The sequence below is a fragment of the Pholis gunnellus genome (assembly GCF_910591455.1).
Source record: "Pholis gunnellus genome assembly, chromosome: 7".
In the NCBI taxonomy this organism is placed as follows: domain Eukaryota; kingdom Metazoa; phylum Chordata; class Actinopteri; order Perciformes; family Pholidae; genus Pholis; species Pholis gunnellus.
In genome coordinates, this window is record NC_136533.1 from 17,911,306 (window position 1) to 17,936,378 (window position 25,073).

Here is a 25,073-nt window from a genome sequence, read left to right on the forward strand (position 1 = left end):
TGACATGAGTGTGCTGAAGCTTAGGACGAGAGGTGCCCGTGATGTCTGATCATCAGCATCTCAAAACTCACAGACTTTTCTTCTTCTTCCTCTCCTTTTTCAGGCACCATGGATCTCTCAGCACCTGCTTCGGTGGTAGCCTTCCTCCACTGACCTCCTCCTCCTCCTCCACCACTCCCTCTCTCATCCACCCCTCTACCTCCACGCCCCCATCCCTTACTCCCCACCCCCACCCGTGTCTGTGACCGCTCCGCCCCTCCTACATCATGGCGGGCGAGAAAGGGCCGACTAAGCGAAGCGCTATGGACATCAAGCGCCTGGCGAGCCTCATCCAGAGAGGAACGGGCCGTTTGCTGGTGATCGACAGCAGAACCTTTTCCGAGTACAATGCGTCGCACGTGCAAGGCGCGGTCAACGTCTGCTGCTCCAAGCTGGTGAAGAGGCGACTGCAGCAGGACAAGGTGTCCGTCACTGAGCTGCTGCAACCCAACGGCAAGGTGAAGGTGAGCAGACCTGACAGTTGATGCTTTTTGTGTGGGAGGATGGGAAGGGGGGGGCTCAAAGCTTCCACCTTTGAACCTGCTGAACCAGCAAGGTGGATTCAAAGCTTCCACTTTGCTGATGACGACAAGACACTGGATTCCTACCATTTTAATAATCTGCCACATTATCCCGGCAAATTGTTGTGAGCTTTGGAGTTTCCCCATGTTCCCAGTCTTTCTGTAAAAGCTAAGCTAAGTGGCTGCTGGTTGTAGCCCTGTTATCACCGTTTGGACATGAGAGTACTTGAGAGTGTTCGTATTCTCTTCAACTAACTCTTCATCCAAATGAAAATATGTGCATTTCCCAAAATGCTGTACTGTTCAACATGGATTTTATGCTTTTATGTCTTTTTTTTCTGTAGTGTTTCCACATGTCCAGACCAACAAGACCCATTTAAAAATCTGATTATTCAACTTTAAAAGGCATGGTTACTCGTAGACCTTTGGGATTAAAACATGTCCTGTGACATACAAAGAAAAATAGAATGACTCTTCTTGCAAATGCGGGTTGTTAGTTGAAATGGTGCATTTAAAGTACAGTGCGTTGGACACGTCCGCATAATCTCGCTTGTTTCGGCATCAGTAGCAGAATCAGCACAGGAATACAGCATAGAGACTTTTTTGTTTAAACAGACGTAGAGGCAATATGTTGGTCTGCAGCTCTATGTTCAAGGGTTACAGTTTAGGGTATACTCTTAAGTTGTACAGACATATGTGTCGTGCATACATGAAGTCCAGTAGATGGAACAAGTTGGGCGTTGAGGAGAGACTTTGCCTCCCCAACATCTCCAAACATTTCCAACAGCCTTTGCCGTGTACTGTCGTGGATCCGGATTAGCCTCCTCTGTGCTAGCTCAAGCCTGCTCCACATCAGTGGGGTTATATTTGGCGTACTGCAGGTTTGTTGCTTATCAGTGGCCCTGAAATCGGATCCTCCCGTTTTCCATGACTTCTCCTCCGAATATGACAGCCTTTTTTCCATGGCCTGTCCACCCCGTGGCACGCTAACTCCTGTATTTTTAGTCGCTGTGTGAAACTGAAGGAACTCTGAGAGGGGAAACCTAAGCGGGGGGGGGGGGGGGGGGGGGGGGTATTTTATGTGCGGGATGTATTTTGTGACCTCGTAGGCGTGCATACTTCACCCAACAGTTTTTCACGATTGGACAAATTAATCAACTAAGCTGTGGCGGTGATAGATGGGATTCTTCTTCCTGGCTGCACTCACTCACCGAATGTTATTTTTAGGTATTTCATTTTTTAAGCACAGTACACCCAAAGCTGTAAAACGCTGATTCACAGCGGCCGATGTCACATAACAGGTGATTGAAATGTGTTTCTTGGGTGTGACACATTGGGTTTTAAATGGCAGTATTTATTGCTTTTGCTTTTGTTGTTTTACTTCCTGGTTGCCAGGAATCTGACTTGTAACACCTCTCTGTCTGTCAAATCTACCTATGAATGTGATTTATGACCTACTACCATTTTATGCCCTTTAAATACTGCAGCAGTCCCCGCAGTTGTAGAGAACAAACTGACTCTGTATTTCCATTTGGTGCTCAGCAAGAGAACTTTAATCACCAAAAACACGCCCTGCTCACAAAACGGCAAAATAATTATACATTATTGCTTGTTGGATTACAGTTCACACTTGTAGGTGACTGACACTTTCCTTATGGTCAGACGGTTAAATGGAGGAGAACTGTGGATTATTGTTGCTTTCTCACGTCAAATGAACTGCGGTTCAGCTAATAGCGTTTGCATAATTGGTACATTGGCTGAGAGTCCCCATGCGCCTGCCGTTTCTCACCGGCTCTCTGTTATACCAATTAGGTTTAATTCAGCTTTATTGCATTGGCTTCTGGCAGTCAAACCCGCATGCCTTTCTTCTCACCAAAATGTACCACTATTAGCTGGACAACGATCTTGTGTAACACCTCTTGTATTAGTGTGTTCTGCCAGCCTGAGTTACCAGGTACCAGTACACCAGAGATGATGCGACGCCACATGGGAAATGTGTGATCATCCCGACCAACAGATTCAGTTTTTGCTTTAGATAATGCTTTTATTTCGGGTGGTGGTGATGCATGACCCCGCTCTGGTAGTCTACGGATTTAGACCGAAACGGGAAGAAAAGCTGGAGCTGGAGAGCTGTGAAGTGTGGGAGGTTTTGGTTGTTCTTGAGTGTGTTTCAAAGCTGGATCTATTGGGTCCATCTCGGTGTGGGGCCCTGTGGTTGGCAGGTCTCACGCTGTGGCACCCCATGGAGCCGTGCTTCCTCCTGATTTCTCTCACTTTCGATCTCATGACTGTCTGTCCGTCTGCCACAACTACAGCCTGCAGCTTCCCACCACCGACGACATGCCGTCATCATTTATTCCTTCTTCCTCTCCCTATCTTGTGTTGCCCCATGGCTGGTTTGTTATTATCCATTCCCCACCCCCAGCAAAGAGGATAAGGCTTGCGATTAATGCTCGGCTGGATAAAGCTGGAACTATCCGTGTGAGAGAGGAGGGCCCGTCGGACCCAGACTCTTTTGTTATTGGCTAAGCATGACATCATCCCTTTTGTGCGGCCACTGGCAGGCCGCGGGCTGGGCACGTGCAGACGGGCTGTGCGATGTTAAAGCCGGCTCCCAGCTAACCCCTCACACTAACACACACACACACACACACACACACACACACACACTATCCTCTCTACCCCCCACATGGCTCTGAGCATCGCCAGGAGCCGCCTCAACCAGCCAAGACAGCAAAGGACACCATTGTGGCTCTTTGTTGGGGAAGTGAATGCAGGAAGCGGGAGAGCAGCACTGAGGGTATTCATGGTTGTGCTGCTGCCTCCGCCTCCTCCCTGGCTGCCTCCCGCCTCACATCCCATTGAGCACTAATAGCCTGCATCCCCCAAGGCGCTGCACTCACCCTCTTTCATAGAAGCTCCCAACGCTTCAGTTAACTGAGCTGAATGAACATCCCATGACCAGTGCAGCGGCAATCAAAAACGGTGTCCTCTTTCTTTCTCCCTTTCACAGCCCCATCCCTCCATAACCTCTTTATTAATGCTCTCTATTAATGTGGGTCAGGGAGAGCTGGATACAGTAGGTTAGGTGGTGGTGGTGGTGGACTCTCTGCTGGGAGAGGGATGGCACAGGCTTAGTCGGGAATGGGGCTTCCTGGTGCCTTTCCTGACCAGGAGGGCAGGCCGGTTTCTTGGCTTAAGCCTGGCTAATCCCTGCTGCTGTGACGAGGACAGCCGGCCAGGCAGGCCCTGACAGATGGACCAGAGGTTTTCACTCCCGGCAGCCAGCCTTGGGGAAGCACCCTTCATCATGTATGCAGACATGGAGGCCAGACCTCAATGGGACCCAGAGTAGTGGAGAGAATACAGCAGCCTCCTCACAGTGACAGAAGTTACTCGTACAAGCTGTCAAATGGTAGAATGTGGAGGAACAGACGTATTTGAAAAGCAAATGATCATTTTGAAAAATGAGGGAAGTTGTGATGTGTGGCACTTTAAACAATAAACTGTTGTTTTATTGTACAAACTTAAAGATAACAGTAAAGTCTCACACCTGTTGTTCCACTCTAGTATATCTGCAAGTGTTGTGATACCAACATATTAGTCACCATAACGAACAGTAGCCCAATTGTTGTTGTTCGGTATAATGACGTCGTAGCAATAGAGAGATCCAGCTGCTGGATCTGTGATCTTGTCTGTGCTCTTAATTGGTAGGATTGGCTGAGTCCCCTGCTGCCAAGCACAGGGGGAGACTGCACGTGATCAACTAATGCGTTTATGGAACAAAGAAGATCCCCGTCCATTCCACTTATGATGCAGGCCGAGGCTGTAATGATACGTGATTCGAGGATGATTTTGAAGATTTAAGGGCGAGTATTCCTGAGATTGTGTAAAAAAAAGAAAAAGTGGTGACAGACGTCGGGCAAAGACACTGTTAAGAACTTTTAGAAACCCTGTAGAGTTTTCTTAATAGTATTGTTCTGGACACAGACATTTCCAGTTACCACAAAACAACATTTCTAAATAAAGGAAAGAACAGGAAAGTTTCATGTGTGTTCTGTCTCGACAGCAGCCGCAGCAGAACCGAGAACTTAGTCGATGACTCACCGCGTGGATTGTTTTCCCGAGTACCCAGAGGGCAAACTCAGGGATTTTCTTTTTTGTACGTTTCATTCACATTTTTCCTTTTTGCCAAGTTCAAACAAAGAACCCGGCAGTGTTTTTTCTACAGAGCAGGATATGTCATGTGTTTACTTTAATGAGGTCATGGCATGAATCATTGTTTGCTTTAAAGATCCTACTGTTTGACATAGACACACACACACTTACATACTGTATGTAGTTTCAGACACAACCCCACTGCACCACAAAGAAGGAGTGACATTTATGTTAAAATAGATTTGTTAGGTCATGGGGGTAAATGGAAAATGGAGGGAATGATTCATTCATGATTTGCATATATGAAATGTGTCTTTCATTGTATGCAAAGCCAGGAGGACGACACGGTAAAACCGGATCCACAGCATGCATGTGCTTCTTGGAAGACGGCAATTTAGTCCGAGTCCGACGGGGAAATTGTACACTTCTATGTAAATGTCTGCAGGCACCAGTTGCATCTGAGTGTGTAAGTCTGGTGTGTGTCTGTATGTTCATGTGTTAAAGGTCCTCTGACATTTAGCGGTGTGAGTGTGTGACCAGATCAGGTGACCGCAACTCTGAAACGATCAGTGACGATGACCTCACACTGCACATGGGCATCAGGGACTTTCAACACTGTGCCACACCCTCACATCCCTGTCTGAAACACACACACACACACACACACACACACACACACACACAGCTATCATATTGAGATCTTTCCACAAACTAAATTATGTCCCTAACCTTTAAACTTGTCAACGATGATGCCAACTCTTAACACAAACCTGTTACCCAAACCTGTGACTACTTTTGTATTTGGTCCTCGCAAGGATAGAAGTAGAGGAACGCTGTGACACACACACGTCACACCTATACAAGCATACATGTAAGTGGCAGCTGCCGGTGCCAGTCAGTGACATCATCTGGTCCCCGGCACACTGTGTGTGTGAAGGAGGCTTAAGCTGACACTGCCTGTTGCAGCAGCTCCTCTATCAGCTTGTAATTAACTTTAGGGAGTGTCCAACCATTTAGCCGGTCTGTAGCCACATTGACATAATAACCCTGTTAAAAATATGCATACAAATCCATTATTAATTAGCGAATGAAAGAGTGATTCGTACCGTGTTTTTTCTGCATTTGATGATTCAACTTAAGGGCTGACTCTTGCACACAGTGCCATCTTGTGCCCTCAATTTGCACAGTGTAGTTTACTCACCCCCCACCCCCCCACCCACCCCCCCACCCCCCCCCACCCCCGTGTCTACTCTAATGCTCCAAACAGCTTCATATTGACAGTCTGAGCTGAAAACGCCGTTGGTTGAAGCGAGTACATACTGCAGTCGACTTGTTTTCTATGGGACATCCCAGAGAGGACGCATTGAGAGGACCCGGACTGCGCTTCAGGAATGTGGGGCCATTTTTAGACTGTTTGTGCTGATGTTGTGTCACAGGCCAGTTCACACACAAACACACATACTGTCCCGCTCAGCACTGACCTTGTCACTGGTCAGGAGCACTGCTGAGGTCGGGGGAAACCGTGGTTCACTTTCTTACACAAGCACTTACCGTACGCCGGGGCTGTGTTTCCGCAATTCCGCTGATATCTTTTGTTGCCCCCTGTCATCTTTGTTTCATGTTGTGTGTGTGTGTGTGTGTGTGTGTGTGTGTGTGTGTGTGTGTGTGTGTGTGTGTGTGTGTGTGTGTGTGCAGACTGTTTTTATAGAGGAGCATTGACAGTAAGGCCAAGCCTTGACTCGCAGCCTTCTGTCAGATCTTGTTTTTCTCCCACTCCTTTTATATTTTATAACACAGGGTCAGTAAGAAACATTCAGAGACTTCTGTCTCTTGCCCAACACCTTCATTCTTTTCTCTTTTACACCCACATTTTCTCTTTCTCCAACACAAGTGTACACACTTCTTCAGCTCTGTCTCTTGCTTCCCCTGCAATCTCCTTCTCTCCTTTTTGCTGTTTCCCTCTGCAAATGATAATAAAAAAAACATCCTCTCCTCCTATATGACCAATCTTTGTTCCTGCCCTCTTGTGACGCCAGCCTTCCGATCCTTAAGAGAAAGCTTGGGTGCTAAAGGACCATAGCAATTGTTCTGCCAGTGCCACCTTCTGGTCCTCTCTGCACCCTCCTCCCCTCTTTATTCCTCTTTTTATATTTGATCGTCCTCCTGCCTCAACTTTCCCTCTGATCACCTCCTTGGCCTTCCTTTCTCTCCAATCTGCCTCTGTGGTCCCTCCTTTTTTTTTTTTCTTCCTTCTCTCTGCCTGTGGCATTCCTTGTTTACCTGCAGTGTGCATGCGTCAGAGCAGGGTAGTAGTAGTGATGCCGTAGCACTGCAGAGGGATGAGAGTTCTGTGCTGCTGCTGCAGTCTGACAGCCGGCCCCGCGCTCCCTCGGGTCGTTGACCTCTAACACTGCAGCAAACACTATTACACACTGAGCTGGAGGTTTGGCTTTACCCCATCATCATAAGCACAATCTACAGAGCAGCTAATACCACACTATTATTATCATTCATACACTTCTATTAAATATTGAGGTAGCTGCTGTTTCCTAACTCACAGGGTTCAGATGGGATGAGTGGAGGTGTAATTGTATCCTCTTAGCTGAAGCAGTGAATGAATCCTCCACGTTTAGTATGGGTATTTTTAATACAGATAAAATCAGTCTGTTAACTCCGCCCTTTTCCAGTTGAATTTTTTTCCCAACAACCTAATAGAATGTTTTAACTGACGTCGTCAAGCGCTCACTGTTTGTTTTTGCCAGAGAGGTGAAACTTTTTGCTTTGTGTACGGACAAGTCTGCTGAGTGTATTTGTGCTGTGCATGTATGTATAGTAAAAGGCCTGTAATCCCCAGGCGTCGAGATCAGGCTCCCAAATTAGATGGGATCCCATTAGGATCATTAGCCAAGATTACGCAGGGTTAGTAAAGATGGAGGGTGTAGGGGATTTTAAACAAAGAAAGAGAGGCATGACGATGAACATGTAAGAAGGAAAAATAACAAAGAAATGAGTGCTATGAGCAGGTAAAGACTAAAAATAGGATGAACACTATTTTTAATGTGTAGCACTGCATTGATGTCTTTCACTGACAAATGAAAGTCTGTACAGTTTTCTATGAAAGCCTATAAATGCCTCATTGCTATCACATGTCCTCTGTGTTAAGTGTTTGAGGGGTTATTATAAATTATAAAAGTAATCCGTGGTAACCTCTTTATGCATCGTAGAGGTGTCATCGAATTATTTTAAGTTGTTTGAAGTCCCTCACGATCGATGCTGCGGATCAGGCTTTTTTGCCTCAGCTTTACATGCCTTTGTGTCTGGATGCAGGCAGGCAGAAGCTAAGCCGCTCTTCTACTTGTAACCAGACTTCAGAGGCTGACCTTGTCCTGTCTAAATCACCTGCATGGCTGTCTGCCCAGGCGCTGGGCCACAGCTGCTCTGTAAGCAGAAACATAATCAGTCACTCTATGCACACTGTATAGCTGTGTGTACATGAGCTCTCATCACCAGCGGGCCTTTCAGCATACACGCAGGGCGGTGCAGGGATGGTGGCCACGCTGAGAGAAAGTGCGGTTTTGCCTCGAAGCTATAGCTGCTGAGTTTCCTCTTCTTCCCTCTCTTCCTCTTCCTCTTCCTCGAGCATCTTTTCTCTATCTCATCTCCATCTCTCCCTGCCCCACTACTCCACTAACCCCACCCTCTTTATCCCTCTCTTCAGCTCGCTCGCCCTCCTCCCTCTCTCCTCTCCTGTCCAGTGGCGGCTCAATGATGCAGTGATTCATAGCTGCAGTAGGCGCTGCCTGATGGTCACGTGACCAAAGCCTGCCTGACAACATGGGGAACAACACAGCCTGGCTGGTGTGTGCGCAGGCACACGCTCACACTATCTCTCTCACACACACACACACACGCACACACACAGAGGCATACTCTATCACACTGGCGCATGCTCATACTTTCTCATCTTCCTCACTATCTGGTACACTGATGGATCCAAACCCTTCACAACGTAGTCAGCTTTTTGGATTTTATCAGTATTACCTCAGATTATGACAGACAACCCTCTCAGCAGTATCTGCTCAGTAAATATTACCGCCGCAGTTGCACAGTGCAAACTCAGTCCTAATGCATTTTTCATAAACCTGTGCTTTATCTTCATAACTTACTCTAGCGTCGCCTGTAGATCACCCTGCTCACTGGTGCTTTCATGAAGCCAGTGTTTAGTGTCCCAACTCCCGGTGGTGTGTTTGTGAGTTGTCTTGTCGCTGCTTCCTGCTGGGTATCAGGTAAGCAGAGTTGTCAAGTTTTTGGGGAAACTACCTCAGGGTCAGACAGCCGGAGGTGTCAACCCTGCAGCACCTAATTTGCATTTCTTTTGTCACAAAGTTCGATAGAAAAGACTTTGCTCAGCCGAGAGGGAATACGCTTCAAGGATCAGCTGGTCTGATAAAATGTATTGGTTTTATTTATATATGTGTGTGTGTGTGTCCCAAATGCAATGCATTCTCAGTTACACTGTCCAGTATTCGATTATTCTAATTCTGGTCATATTAACCAACTCTTTCTTCCTGGTTGGCAATGGATGCTTGTTGTACTTTTCACAGTGGCACTGGAAAATAACTCTCCTCTCTTCCTTGTTGTTTATCTGTTGTGCAGGTGGAGCTGGGCAGGAAGCAGGAAGTGGTGGTTTATGACCAGAGTTCCAAAGAGGCGGGGCATCTGTCCAAAGACGGCTTTGTGCACATTCTCATGGGGAAGTTGGAGGGCACCTTCCACAAAGTCTCCCTGCTCACTGGTACGTGACAGAGTGAGGAGCATGAGTGCGATGAAGGCAGTGTTTGTTTCTCTTTGTTTTTCCTCCTATGTAAACAAAAGATGAGTCCCTTCATACAGAATGGACATGTCTCTTTTAATTACCCACTTCTTATTGCACAGCGGGCGAGTGTGCCTCACCTCACCCCTCTTGTCTGATGTGAGTGTAGTTCCACAGTTTGGTCAGCAGATGTCACCGATGAGCCCGACACGCGTTCGTCTCCTCACATTATTCTAGTTGTTCCTCATTTCTTAACCGGCAGTAATCACGGGTTCACAGGTATGTGTGAAGACAGGAACGAGAGGGGGAAGTATAAAAGCCCCGGCTACAAAGCCTCTCTGATGACTCTTTGATGTTTAAGCTTCCCCGGAGTCGTTCTCTTCCCCAGCACCACTGAAATAAAGCTGAGGCTTAATTTCAATCCTCTGGTCTTATTTACCACATATATATCCTGTCATAGTGTCCACTAAGCACACTAAGACTTATAATTGAGCCCCAGCACGACTGTTAATAGCCTAGTTGAGTTAATAACATCTCAATTGCGGTGGCTGCAGCTTTTTTAAGGGACAGTACGCACACACCCACCAGCGGAGGCTTCTGAGTCCGTCTCAAATGTGTCAGCGCAGAATGGGGAGCGTAATCTGCCTCAGTCAGGATTGGAAATGAGACGGCAGAAGCACGCTGCTTGGGCAAATCTCTGCTCACTTCTCAGCATTCCCACATCCCCATTCTTCTCCTCTTCTCAGTTCTCTCCCCTCCGCTGGGAGATTAGCGCTTCTTCATGAGTCATTCCATAGATTTTGAGGATTGCCTCAAAGCACCCGGGCTCCACAATTAGTCACAGAGATGTACTGAGCACATGCTTAGGCTGGGCACACCCACAATGCATGTTCAATATCACACACACTCTCCCGAAAGCCAGGACTTTCCTCCTCAGCTTTTTTTGATTAGACATCCTACCCGTCTTAATGAAAGACCCCTTGTCAGCGATTCCCTCCTCTTCCTCTTTATCAGCCTCCTCGGCTTACTGTCGCTACGTTTCATCGGGAAAGAGAAGAAGAAGAAAAAAAGGAATCGCACTTCTTCCGTTTCTGTCCCCGCTTTTCTGCTGTTTCCACGACAACAGTGGCAGAGAATATTCCCCAGAAGGACTCAGCCAATGGCGTTGGCTGTTGTTTGGGTGGTTGTATTATTGGGGTCAGTGGAGCTATGCAGCCTGCGTCCGTGCATACTTGTGTGTTTATGCGTGTAGGTGGGTGGGCAGAAGAAGGGGGGGGGGGGCGCGTTGCGTGTACACGTATGCACACTTGCATGTCTGCATGTTGTGCATGACAACATGCGGATGAGTGCTGCAGGATGTGTTTGTGTGTCAAAGGAAGCTGCAGGGTTATCATGAGAGAGATGTCGTGAGAGACAAGAAGGGAACATGGTGGCCAGGGAATAAGGCTTTTGAACAATGCTTATTAAATCATTTTAATTAACGAGACATGATGCTTATTAGAAAATATATGGGGGAACTATTTAAACCATCAGTTCTTTGTTTAACAATCAACGAAAGATAAGAGCCTATGGTCTAAAAGGGTATATGTATTTCTTTCTACTTCTATTTTTAGCAATTAACTGCTGAAGCAATCGATCATAAGTGTGTTTGCTAGAATTAATGACTAGTCATTTATCAAGCATAAATATCAAACAATCCCCGGCTGCAGCGGCTCAAATCTGAGAACGTGCTACTGCTCAGACAAAACAAGTAATTTGAGGACGTCCCCACAGGCTCTAGAACACTTTTACAGGCTCGTTTCACTATTTTTACAGCCTAAAAACTGATGGCTACACAATAAATGTTATTATTAGCTGAGGCCCTTCTTTTTTCCCTCCTTCCCTTTTTCTCTTTCCCCTCATTCTTGGCTTTGATTGTCTTTACTCCCCCTCTCACTCTCTGAAAGATTCAAGGTAAAAACAGTCTCTCTCTCTCTCTCTCTCTCTCTTCCCTTCATTCCCCGCTCTCCCTCTCCCATTACCTCCCTCTTTTCCACCTCTCCCCCTGCCCCTCTACTGAACCTCAGATTTACGATGCTGATAATTCCTGCGATGACTTCATATCTGACGGACTTATTTTCAGCCTCACGTACGCAGACCACACAGGCACACGTACAGTGCACACCATACATACGCATTCGCTGCAAATCAAGTGAGGGGTACTGCGTGTGGGAAGCGATAGGAATGAGGGTCAGATCGAGAGATGAAAAGAAAAGAATCCATAAATGGGATGGACAGGGTGAATAAAAGATGAATCACTGAGCTCCCTACCAGAGGCTTTAACTGTTACTTATGCAGAAGCTTGCCAAAAGGAGATTAAGGCACAGTGTTGCAGAAACACACATCTCTCAGTAGATTTTGAAGCTAAATGTGAATGACTTGAAATGTCCATAAACAAATTAATTGCAGGAAAGATGGGCTGTGTGTGTGTGTGTGTGTTTGTGAGTGTGTGTGTGTACTGGGAACACATTGATCTAAAAACAATCGGTGACTCCTCTTAGGTTTCTCTCCATTCACTATCTAATCAATAGCTGAGGCTCAGAAAGCTCACCACTTCCTACATGTGGATGATGTCATGGCGCAAGCCATGTCCCAACAGGGCAATTCTTTTTTGAATGAGACAAGTAATCTGGGCAGCCAATGACTCTCACCCTGTGTTTTGTTTGATATATATATTCAGGCAGGATGTTGTGGTGGCAGTTGGAAGATGATTATGTATGCGCATGCATCTGAATACGTGCATGTGTGTGCTTGTATTTGTGCGTTATTACATCCTTGACTGTGTGAAAGTGTTTGTGAGAAACATGTCTCTCTGAGGACAGCAGTATTTTTACCACAGTAATGATCTCACCCAGTTGGAGCTCAGGCTGATGTGTCTTGCCTTTTTCAGAGTTCTGACTTTGTGTGTGTGTGTGTGTGTGTGTGTGTGTGTGTGTGTAGAGGAGGAGAACGTCGCTTGGTTGGAGCCAGCTGCCTCCCCAGCGGGTCTAAAGTTTGCATGTTTCCCACCAATCTGCAGCACACAGCCAAAACCAGAGACAACACTGCCTGCTAGTGTGTAGCTAGGTGGTGTGTTAGCCGGTGCCGACTGCGTAGCTGAGTCATGCGTCACATCGGCTGTGATGTAGGCCTGCCAGGAGGAAATGTTTTTATGTTGGCATCAAAACCTCATGTTCCAGTTTAAGACAGAATAAAGAGAATCATAATAAAAGAGTTTGAGGAAAAAGTGTGTAAAATGCACTTATGTTGTGCAGATTAAAGAAGTGTTTTATTCATAGCTCACTTATTTTGTTGAAATACTGGAAAGACTGACAACTGGAAAACAGAATTTAAAAACAAAGATTGTTCAGGGATCTGACAGGAAATAGAGTTACTGTAGGTCATGAAGCAGGAAATGAAGGTGTAGGGACAGGGATGCAGGTGTGTATTCTATCCATCTAATGTGTGTAGGTGTGTGTGTGTGTGTGGAGTTTGCAGATGTGCAACACTGCTCCTAATCTTCCCTAGCGCCATCTGCCAGTGTTTTTTGCCGGATTACTAAAGCGTCACACGACTGGGTCAGAGAGAGAGAGAGAGAGATGGCGGCGTGCCGGACGTGTCTAGATTCTCATGGAGGGCAGCGTGTACTTAACTTACAGTCTCCGATTATCCTTGATGATGAGTACTAAAACTGTGAGTTATTCAACACAACAATTTTTATAAGGAATTAACTGTTGAGGTTATTTATTAGCAACATTTTTTTTTTTAAATGTCTGGTTCCAAACTCCCAAATGAGAAAATGTCCTGCTATCCTCTGTCTATTTTCTCATACTTACACAAATAGATCTACAGATTCATCGATAATGAAAACGATTGTTAGTTGCAGAACTAGCTGCTCACCAGGTCGGTATGTGGACCCGACAGCTAAACAGGCTTGGTGACATGTGAGCCGAGTCACATTCCGTACGTACAAACCAAGTCTAACTGGGTTTTTAACATGTAGGGCTTTCCCACTGAAAAGTGACACAATTAAGTCATTCATTTAAATGAGTGTATGCTGGTACATTTTCCCCTCGATGCTCACAACCGGAGAAGAAATCTATTGCCGGTGGTGAGACAGGAATCAAAAATTTAAGTATTAGAACTTTTGCTTTTCTCGTCAATATTTTGTTTTGACAGGGAGTAATGTCCAAAGTTGATATATCATTCTTGTATGACTGAAAAACAGCATTAGCTGGGAGGTAATTTGTTTTTTTTTTACGGGTTAGCATGCTGACTCCCACGCTGTCAGCCTGCCAGCTCAATGCGAAAGCACACAGGACAAGACATGGCGATGACATACTGATGGGAGGTATTAGGAGATGAAAGGTGCCTCTCTCTCATTTTCCTCCGCTTGCGCTCTCTGTGGCTCGCACACACTAAGAACACACGGGAGCTGCTGTGGGCCCCGGGGCTCTGATGAGATCAGGTTAGGGTGTGACTGCACCGACTGAGGTACAAAGGTCAATTCAGTTATGTGTCAGTCTTCTGTGCTGTTATACAACGGGGCGGTCCGTGTGTGTGTGTGTGTGTGTGTGTGTGTGTGTGTGTGTGTGTGTGTGTGTGTGTGTGTGCATGTGTGCATGTGCGTGTGTGCATCAGAGAGAAGCTGAAGAAGTGAGGTAATCGTAGGAGGCCGAATCTCACAATGCAACCGTTCACAGAGACATTCCAATGAGCTACATAAGGAGGTCTGTTTGTGTCAGTGTGTGTGTGTGTGCATGTCTGCATGAATATGTGCATATGAAGTAGTGCGTGCATGCGCATGAGGCAATGTTTGAGAGTGCAAGTGTGCGAAAAAGAAAAAGACAAAACAGACGGAAGAGTGCCATTGAGGAGATGAGGTAATACTCCTCATTTCACCCTGTGTGTGTGTGTGTGCAAGTGTTCAATTAGTTACATTTATGTGCATTCATGTGTGTGCATGAGTTGTCAGCGTGTGTGTGGTCGGGGAGGCCGTCGTGCTGACCCGTGTTTGTTCTCAGAGCTGAAAGTCTTTCAGGTTTCCTCTTCTTCTCCTTCTGGAGTCCAGCAGGAGGTTTCCACATCCTCTGAACACACACACACACACACACACACACACACACACACACACACGCACACACACGCACACGCGCACACACGCACACACGCACACGCGCGCACACACACGTGCATGCACACCTGCAGAGTTCCAGAGAGCAAGTCTGTGCGGGTGTGTGCTCCCGACAGACACGGATCACACATTTATATGTGATTAGAAACTGCAGAATGCGTCAATGTTTTCACAGGAAGTGCATTCTCTGTAGTCGCTGCAAACAGGGCCGTCTCAAGTCCGGAACATAAATTGTCGTGGATACCTGTGTGATTGAGATCGGGGTGACGTGATTGGCTGCAGTGCAGGTCGGTGAGGTTGCACATCAATTGTGGCTTTGTTGCCCGAGGGCCACGTTCTTCCTGCCGCCATCCTTCGGCTTTCCTCTCTCCACCTTCTCCGTCATCCCCCTTCGTGACCTTCTAACCTGCCCTCTCTGCACCTCCTTGCCCCTTTCTCCCCCCCCCCCCCCTCCCTCTGACCCCTCTCCATTACGCCGTGGGGAGCTTCAGCAGATCAATGATTTCATTGAGAAGTTGCCAGTGGTGCCATTAGGAGGTGAGCTCACCTTCCCCGGGGAGATCTGACACATTATTCTCAATGACCTCGCCTTCCTCTCCATCCCTCCTTTAAGCCCCTTTACCTTCCCCCCCCCTGTTTCTTCCTCTCTTTTCCACTCCTCCTCCTCCCTCTCTCCTCTCTTCTGTTTCACGGTGTTGAGAACAGAGCTCTATTTTTAGGTCCAGACTCCTGCGGTCGTCACATCTGGCGCCAGTGGCCTCGGTGCTCTCACTCACTGTAGATACACAAACACACAAGGACACACACACACACACACACGCCAGCCCCACCCCAACCAGCACCAAGGGAGCACAAAGGTCAAAGGAAAGGACCCTACAGAATAATCTATGACATCACCTCCCTGCTCTAAACAGTGTTACAGACTTGGAGAAGCCTTGGAGCCAAGCGGTGGCGCTCTGTTTTCTGCAGTCACTCTGCAGGTATTTGATCATCTCCTTTTTTAGGCTCACACCTTGAAGAGGGATTGTGCAAATGCTTAACTCGCGCACACACACTTTGAAGTGTGCAAATGCATGCTCATATGGACAGACTCACACACACACATAATATGGTAACAGGGCCCAGAGGAGGCCTGTACCGAGTTGAGTTTTATGTAACAATGTTTTGTTTCTGCCAGTGTTCTCACCCCCTCCCTCGTCTGTCTCATTGGCCTCACATGATGAGCTTGATGTCATTTTCTCCTTCTTTCCCTCAAAACCAAAGAACGAAAACAGGCCAGCGTGTGTGTGTGTGTGTGTGTGTGTGTGTGTGTGTGTGTGTGTGTGTGTGTGTGTGTGTGTGTGTGTGTGTGTGTGTGTGTGTGTGTGTGTGTGTGTGTGTGTGTGTGTGTGTGTGTGTGTGTGTGCGTGTTTATGCGTCTGTGTGTATTTATGTGTGTCGTTGCCAAATGTTTCCACCATGACGTGATCTCACTGCTCTGCTTGCCTCCTGCTCCTCTTCCCCTTCTCCTCCATCAATCAGAGTCCCTTGCTGGCTCGGAGAGGCCACACACACACACACACACACAATGCACAAAAGCGAAACACAGTCATACATATACTATAGCGTGCAAAGATAGAGAACAACATTTTCTCCCAGATGCACGCTTAGGATATGTGCATAAATTCTAAGCAGTGTGGATAAAGATTAGAGCTCAAGACGTCAGTGCAGGCACACACACACACACACACACACACACACACACACACACACACACACACACATATATATTAAGGCTTAGATAGGCAAAGTGACTAACATTTCTATTCATCTCGTGTATTGTATACATACAGAATGAACAGCACGCACTACGATTTCATTAAACTCACAATTTCGGTGTAAAATAGAATTCGACCATAACTCAAATGATCTTAATTCACCATTCCCAGGCACATAAAAGAAAGTCTTAGATATGTTGCAAAATGACCCTTTTGTATGGTGCAGTCTTTCCCAGTTAAGCGGATAAACTCACTGAATAACTGTGCAACACGATAGACAAATTAGATACTTGGATTTGTTTCAAGAAACAAACAAAAAACTGTAAAGCATGACTGAATTAACAAAAATTAACAAGTCGGTTTCAGCCTTATACAAAAAAATAAAATATGACACGCATAATAACCTTTCTCACCAGATGCAGCTGTGTTACACAAAGTAAAGCTTGTGGGTAAAACCTGTAGGACGGTGCTTGTATACCACGGTGCCCTAAATACGTCTACCATACTTGTTTAAGCTGCTTGTGTATACAGTCCATTCACAGTGCATACCTTCTGGCCCCTGCTGCATTTTAAATCTATCTAGAAGCCTTTTGAACGTCCCAACCCGCCCCTGTCACGGAGTCATCCAGCATGGAATAAAAATAGTTTGTTTAAACTGTTACCTAGGCAGTGTCAACACATCAGGTCAACAGGAGCTGAAGTTGAACAGCGTACTAACCCAAGCCGGTCCCCCCCCCCCCCCCCCCATCAGCACCTCATAACTCGAACTTCACCGTGAATTTGGGCCAAGCGCTCCGTAGTTCGGCTGCCGCGGCATCAGTTTACCACTGCAGCAGCATTTATCCCGCTGACTCTGACACACATGTGGAGTGGAAATTTTCAAGGGCAGAAGAAAGGAGTAGCTAAAAAACCATGCTAGTTTATGCTCCCCAGAGCTGGCCTGCATCCACCGGATTCCATTCGTGCTCGGACTGCCCACTGCCGCTCCTGTCGTAGCGCCATTCCCTGGAACAATGGTGGATTCCTGCTTATCACTGTGCCGTCTTAATGCACTTTATCTAAGGCATACCGCTGCATCCTCGTTTACCTAATTGGTTGCCATGGGGGGGGGGGGGGGGGGGGGGGAGTTCAGCTGTTTTAATCAGATTTAGAAAGCACCTCCAACATTTGAGTGAGGTTATATTTCTTGGCAGCCTTCTGAAGTGTGTTACAGTATGAGGAAAATCTATTTTATTGTGCAGTTTCCTAATAATGTTCCAAAAAAAAAAGATGGCTCATTGGCATTGAGTAGCATAGCAGCCTTTAGCAGAGCAGAGAGTTTAAATCCTCTGCGGTTTAACACTTCCCCTGGTATGTACACAGACTTGTAACAGAGGTCTTATTACCGGGATTTCATGCTGGCCACACACAAACTTTTGAGCTGAACCTCTGGGGCTGCCACTGCTTCCTGATAAAAGCGGGAGATTTTCCATCGCCACAGCAACAGGCTAATTTTGGAGTTCCAGGCAAGCCCACGGCCCCCAGATTGAGGAATGCAGCACTTTGTGATCATTCCTGGTCCTCCTGATATCTTCCCCCTCTACGCACACATAAACACTAACACACTCGAACGCACACCCACATGCATAGTTGAAGGCAGCCTACAAAGAGGTCACTTCCCCCTTCTGTTGTGTAACTGCTTCCTGTTTCTGATAACGTGACATCAGGGCTCCCCGGGGTGAAATAGGGAGACGCCAAGGAAACTCAGCATGTATGTATACAAGTCTGTGTTTGTGTGTTTGTACTTTAACTGTGTCTTTTGAGTTAGGAGTAAAAAAGATGATCCAGAAGTCCTACCATTCGCTTTAAAAAAATCATTTTAAAAGCGCCGTGAAGGCGTTGGTGGGGAGCACACAGAAACAGCTTGCCCAGTTCCTCTCACGGCATCGCGTCATTCCTTCTCTATTGTTCTTTTGTAGCTGTTGGAGTGATGTCACTGCAGCATTGTGGATGTGACACAATCACACACACCCACACACACACACACACACACACACACACAGTCTCCAGGGCCTGTAATGGCAGGAAAGCCAACCCTGACCGCGGGTGTTGCGATAGCCACTGTCACCATGTCCTGTACGCCCAAAATGCAGTCTCCAGCGTGTAACGCCTCACTTCTGCTGCATGTCTGCGTGTAAGAAGGCACCGCTGAATACTAAAAGTTCACTTATGTGTTTGCATTCTGTGAGTTAATGTGCAGGGTTTGTCTTTTTTTTTAAGAATACCATATCTTTTTTTAATAAAATCTGTTCCATAGACTTTGATTTGAAATCAGTTTTTGATTGAATTCATTAAAATGTTGTCACACTGGAACATTTCTGTTGGGAAAAGATTTATTTGAAAATAAGCACTGTTATGCATTTGAGGCCAAGAGTCATGCTGTGTGTGCTGATGAGGTAATAGGAGTTGGTGAGTAGAAGAATATTGGGGGAAAACTGATCTCACCAGTCAGTGGCACACAGAGGAACACCCGGGTACAGTTTGAGCTAATTATGAGACAGGTAGACAAGACACTAGTGTGTGTGTGCGTGTGTGTGTGTGTGTGCGTGCTTGTGTGCGTGCGTGCGTGCGTGCCTGCGTGCGTGTGTGTGAAACCAACAGAGGACCAGATGGCTTCCAGCACTGGTGTCAGGACAGTGTGTCTCTCAGTGTGTTTGCCAGACATGCGAGAGACAGAGCTGAGATGTGTTTTTAGGGTCTCGTTGCCTTCAAGTGCTGCAAGGAAACCCTGTGCATCCCAGCTCAGGCCATTAGCATTTAGAATAAAATATCCATCCGTTATGCTCAAGAGAACCGGTGTAGACAAACTCACCTCTGGGGAAATTAGATGAAATTAGATGTTTGCACACACACACACACACACACACACACGCACACATTGTTCATCTTTTCATTCTTGTAGACTGATGTGCATGGTTCCTGCTCTTATTTACCCTTTTATTCTCCCTCTCATGCACACACACACACACACACACACACACACACACACACGTATTACTCTATGTACCTCAGAAAACAGCTGCGAGCCTCTCGGCTAAAATTAACATTCCCCTTATACATTCACACTTTTACACAAAGTGAATGCCAGGCTTTATATGCATGCAAACATACTGTAAGCACATGCCTGTGGCCAGCAGCATTTCATTCTGAGCCTTAACAGCCCCCCCTTATTCTCCACGCACACACACCGCTGAACATCTCCAACTGGGATTTTTAAGTAGTTCATCTGGTTTATGAGGGCCCGTCTGGTCCTGAAAGCCCCCCTTGGTGTGTTTGATAGCTTACCCTCTTCTCTTTCTTTGTGTGTGTGTGTGTGTGTGTGTCTTTGTATACGCACTTGCTTGAGTGTATCTATCTGTGTGTGTAAACTGATTTCTTGCCAGCGAGTTAGATTTACTGCTGCAGAAGCCCCGGGTGCTGAGCTCCTCCAGGGGGTTAAGTTGTTTGGAGGGCAGGGGGTCTTCTGCATGACTGATGCGTGCAGGCCTCCCTCCAGGCTGCACAGATAGAAATGAAGCTACCGCATGCATGAGCACACATGCATGACCGAGCGGTGCATCAGTGCTGACTTAATCGCATACACCCCTCCTCCCGCCTGCTCTTTACATCAAACAGGCGCTCCCCTCCATCCTCCTCTCGTCTTCACCTCCTCAACGGCTATTTTTGACGTCATCGGCTCACTTTGTCTGTCTGAAAAGGAGATTGAAGGAAGTTCTAATAAATGTAGGTGGGAAGGCACTTAATATCGACGGTTTTAAGTTTTTGATTTTGGTGAGCGTGCAATATAAAACCAAACCATTAGCAATGTTTTGCTTCCTTAGTTTGGGGAATATAAATGTGTTTTAAGGTCTTAATTTTGAAAAAAAGCTTCCTGATTCAATCAAATAATTATTTAAATAGCCTTACAATCACTCCAGATTGCACTTTTTCATCCACACAGGATTAGTCACTGCACCAGTAATGTCCCCTCGCAATACCACTACGTCATTTCAGTTACCATCTCCCTATGGATTCAACCCCCCCCCCCCCCCAATTACATCCAGAACCCCCAGCTACCTAAACCTCCCCCTCCTCTCCTCCACCACCTCCCCCACCCTCAATTGCCCTCCATCCATCCTCCCCTGTTGACTACCTCACCCCCCAGGCATGGCAGCTGCGTTCTCCTGTAGGCATTACATCACTGCAAGAGCAGCCTCGTTACTGATCCCCTGACAACCAGCACTATCAACACTCACACACACACACCAATACACATGCACACACACACGCACGCACACACACACACATCTGCTTGTGTTTACGCATGTTGGAGCAAATAACTGTCCACCCCGTCCCGTCTGACCCCCCCCCCAGCTATGTCCTCTCTTGTCTTCTTCTCACCTTGCTCCGTTCATCCTCTTCCCACATGGTCTCAACACATGGGTGCACACACACACACACACACACACACACACACAGATGAACTCACACACACATTAACTCTTCACCCTAACCTGCCCTATCCGGAGAGAATGACGTCTCTCTTTCCCGTGATATCCTGACAGATGATCTGTGGTGTCGGATGGCGCTCCTGTCGCTGCCTGTCTCAGCGGGGAGGGAACGGTGTACGGGCGCTGACGGAATATATTAAATGAAAAATATTTTATTTATGTTATGATGTTAGTACCTTCGCTTTTTGCATAGATTGTTAATGTACAGAGACTTTTGAGGAATTATTGTTTGCAGAGCACATACAAAATAGAATTTAAGTCAGCATTACATATAGTAAGTTGAAGAATTGCAGGCAAAGTGTAAAAGAGTGAAGACGATGGATCAGAGAGAAGATAGCAAACAACTTCCCAGGTCACACCTGGAAGTTTTACGGTGCCATGACTTCAGTACACGATATATTTGCATCCACGACACATCTGATACAACTTCACAGACATAAGACTCGATTACAATGTGAAGAAAATGCAATCCAAACATGTATTTCCTTGTTTTCTCTCCAGTTGTCGGGTGCAGACAAAGTCTCTCATATGTTAATCTAACATCTAACAGTTTTAGCGCCTCCAGTGCAGAGAGGCTGCGCCATGTTGTTCTGGTCTCCAAGGCCCCTTTGGCCTTTCCGCACCTTCTCTCTTTCTGTCTTACGCAGCTATCTCATGCTCATCTCCACTTCTCTCCCTGTCTGTTTTGGCTGGTCTCTGTGTAAACTGCGCGTTGTCCCAGTAACTCCACCATAAAAACACGCTCTAAATCTTAAGAGATGTCAGAGGAGGCGGGGGGGGGGGGGGGTGAAGGGGACGCCCGGAGTGACCGTCCTACCTATTTCTGTCGCAGCAGGGCACACATGTACAGTCAATAAAAAAAGGCCTGGCTGTCATTTATAGCGTCTTGGCTGTAATCCTCTAATTAACACGCCTACTATTCTGAGCTTTGTTACCCTGCTGAGGACCAGAGGAGGGGGAGGAGAGGGGTATAAAGAGGAGGAGGGCACGGTGTTTGCTCGAGGAACTCCCAACGAGTTTGAACACCAGCAGCTACTTTTGTTTTGTTGCTGTTGGCTTCCAGCGCTGTGGGTTTGCAGGGTGTTAGGAAGTCGTGTGTTCCAAAAGCTGGTTTCATGGCTTCGAGCCACACGGGACGGAAACAACCAAACGGAGGTGTTCGAAAAAGTTCAAAGCGAGGCGATGAGCGCTGCGTTTGGAGTGTAGTGACCCTAGTCGACCACTGTGGAGTGCCACACCTGAAAACAGTGTGTTAGTGAAACCCCCTTATTGGTTCTTCGCTTCGACATCCTCCCAAAACCAAAGTCTGCATTTTTCACAAAGCTCATCATCACCAAGTGACCTGTTTCCTGTCCCACTCTGAGTGACCCGTGGTTGTACAGAGGGGTGACGTAAGGCTGGTCTCACCCGAGCGCGATCGTTCAGGGGTCTGCAGTGATGAGATGAGGTCAGTCAGTTAGCATGCAGCTGGCCCCCTAACTCGACATCTTGTATAAGCTTATTTTTAATGCGTCTCTGTGTGGCGATGACTGAATGTATACTTGAAGCCCATGTGACCTGGTTTGAATGTAATCAGTGTGCCGTGATGTCTCAACCTGAGACTGAACAGACAATCAGACAGGACATTTCACTGGCCCACTCATGGCAGGTGCTGTTTTAGGATCTGTGCTCTGTATTACCAGCAAGATGTTGAATGACCTAAAATGGCGGCTTAAAAGAACCGCCACGTTAAATTGATCCTTTATACAAATATGTTGGTTTTTTTGGGCTTAAGAATGTATTTATAATAGCTGTATTTGCATAATAATTAGTTATCTTTCAGTTAACATTTAGGCCTGTCCAGCGGTTACGTTAAGGCCTGTGCTGCTCTGTTTCCATGGCTGGACTTGTGGCCTACATGTTTGTCATTCCATAGTAAAGTACCAGAGGTCTGTGGCCTGTCAAACGGGATGATGGCTGCCGACCACAAGCTTGTTTGGTCTTCTCATCACCTCTAGTGTTCTCTCCCTCTTTTGTCAGCTTTTCTTTCCTTTCTTTTCTTTTCCTCCTCCTCCCTTCTCCACAGCTTCACTTCCTTTTGCTCTCCTCTCCTCTCATTCATCCTCCAACACGAGGACACCGTGTCCAAAGACGGGCGCCTTAGACATGAACCAGTGCAGGAAACATGGTGAAGTCGCACACATTCCCTCACCTTCAGAGACAAATCAGCTCTCAACACACTGACAGTCTTAATCCTCCTCTGCAGTGAGTGTGATATGCTCCGAAGCTACAGTACATTTAAGGCAAGTGACCTAATGTAGGTATTCAGCTTCTGCTTACTGTTAAGCTGTAAAGCTTTGTTAAAGGGACAGAATCTTATTTGGTATTTAATAGGAATTAAATATGAAAATGATATGGGACATTTAAAAAGCAAAAGTCTGCATCCCATGTAGTCTGCATACCATCTTATTTTGAAACCGTCAAGTTCACAAAACCCTCAGCAAACGTACAAATATCATCTCAAGAAGCGAATTGTGATGCACATCGACGCAGGCGCTTTCCTTTCTCCCCTGTAATCGACAACACGGATACTACGCGGTGTTGTAGCTACTAGTGTGTGTCTGCTACACAGCCTTAGAGCTGTGTCTTAGCCTCCATCCTGCTCCGCAGCGAGGCCCCTGAGGTGGCCGCATATTTGTTTGGTGAGTAAGGAATGTGGTTACATGCCTTAGACATTAGCTATGACGGAGCGCTGGCTCCACAAGGGAGGGAGGGTGCAAGGGAGGTAGCAGAGGAGGAGGGAGGGAGGGAGGGAAGAGTCTGAGCTCACGGCAAGTGAGCTCATTCACCCCCAGAGCTCGAGGAGAGAGTGCAGCTCCGTCATCCTCTTTGCTGAGAGAGAGAGAGAGAGAGAGAGAGAGGGGAGGAGGGAGGGAGTGAGAGGGAGGAGTGTAAGCCAACGACTGAGCGAATGAGAGACGGGGAGAGTGAAGCAGCACAACAATAGTGGGCTGCTCTTCTGGCCGTGGACTCACAGAGACAGAGAGAGCGCTCAGAGAGACACACAGACGCTCTGTAAACCAGCTGCAGGCACGTTACAGCTGGCTCCTACGTACAGACTCACTCACTTTTGTTCCTCCTCTTGCTCTCTGTGCGGCGACCCTTCTTCACAATACCACAAAATAGCAGAATTTTGACGCAGGAGCATTTTAGGAATTTTTTGTGGGATTTTCGCCCGTTGGTGGACTTGAGGAGCGTGCCCACAGACATTTTGGACTAGTTTTTGTTATACCGGGTCTGTTCTCAGAGGGTCAGCGATTGGACACTGTAACCGCTGACTTGAGTGGACTTGAACTTCAGCAGTTTTTGTCTGCTCGGGATCGTTACACTCAGACTGTGGGCTCACCTCAATCAGCCCTCTAAGGAGAACACCTCTGTTTATTTGTTCTGACATTTTTTTTTTTGCGTGGCAAAGGGCTCACTCCATCCCTGAAGGAAGGGGGACCAGAACAGTGTGTGTGTGCGGGACACAGAGTGTGTTCTGGGGAATGCCTCTGGATGTGGTGATTGCCCCAGCGGAGGACTGTTTTTGGCCGGACCGGCAGGACACAGACATGAGGCTGAAGATCAGGGTCCGCCGAATGAAAGAGGGGAGAGAGCTAAGAGGTGTGTATCCACCTGGACACAGAGCAGGAGAAGTGATGTGTGTGTGTGTGTGTGTGTGTGTGTGTGTGTGTGTGTGTGTGTGTGTGTGTGAGTGTGAGAACATCCCTTTCTGGCTAGTAACGCGTTGAGGATTCAGGCCTTTGTGTACAGACGTTACAGAGCAAACATAGTGAACATGCAAAGAGCGTGGAGTCTGATTTCATATGACATGAACACAGACGCTGCTGGGGCTTTGGCTGTAAAAATGCACCAATGTGGTATACAGTTGAAGGTGCGTATGATATATATGGGGGGGAAACCACTGATAACAGTGCACTGCAGACGAGTACAAAGGCACAGTGGGCGCCCAGGTAATGAGGTATTCCAGTCCACGCGTGCTGCAAGTGAAAGATGGATGTGCTTTGAGTTTTAAGGACGTCTAGTGGATCAATAGTGAGATGTGCTGCTACAACAGGCTGA

General features: G+C 46.9%; 1 protein-coding gene across 2 annotated transcripts in view; it reads left to right on the top strand.

Annotated features, from left to right (window-relative positions):
* Positions 1-266: 266 nt before the first annotated feature.
* The window catches only part of dusp8a (dual specificity phosphatase 8a), a gene marked incomplete at its 5' end in the record, with an annotated part of 32,466 nt that continues 7,659 nt past the window's right edge, over positions 267-25,073 (top strand). Inside the window, 2 exons of one of the 2 annotated variants that reach the window (XM_079163257.1) lie at positions 267-503; positions 9,375-9,513. In XM_079163257.1, coding sequence (XP_079019383.1) covers positions 267-503; positions 9,375-9,513 — 376 coding nt within the window. Of the gene's footprint in view, positions 504-9,374; positions 9,514-24,423; positions 24,615-25,073 lie in introns of those variants that run through there. The other variant, XM_079163258.1, reaches the window with a different exon arrangement.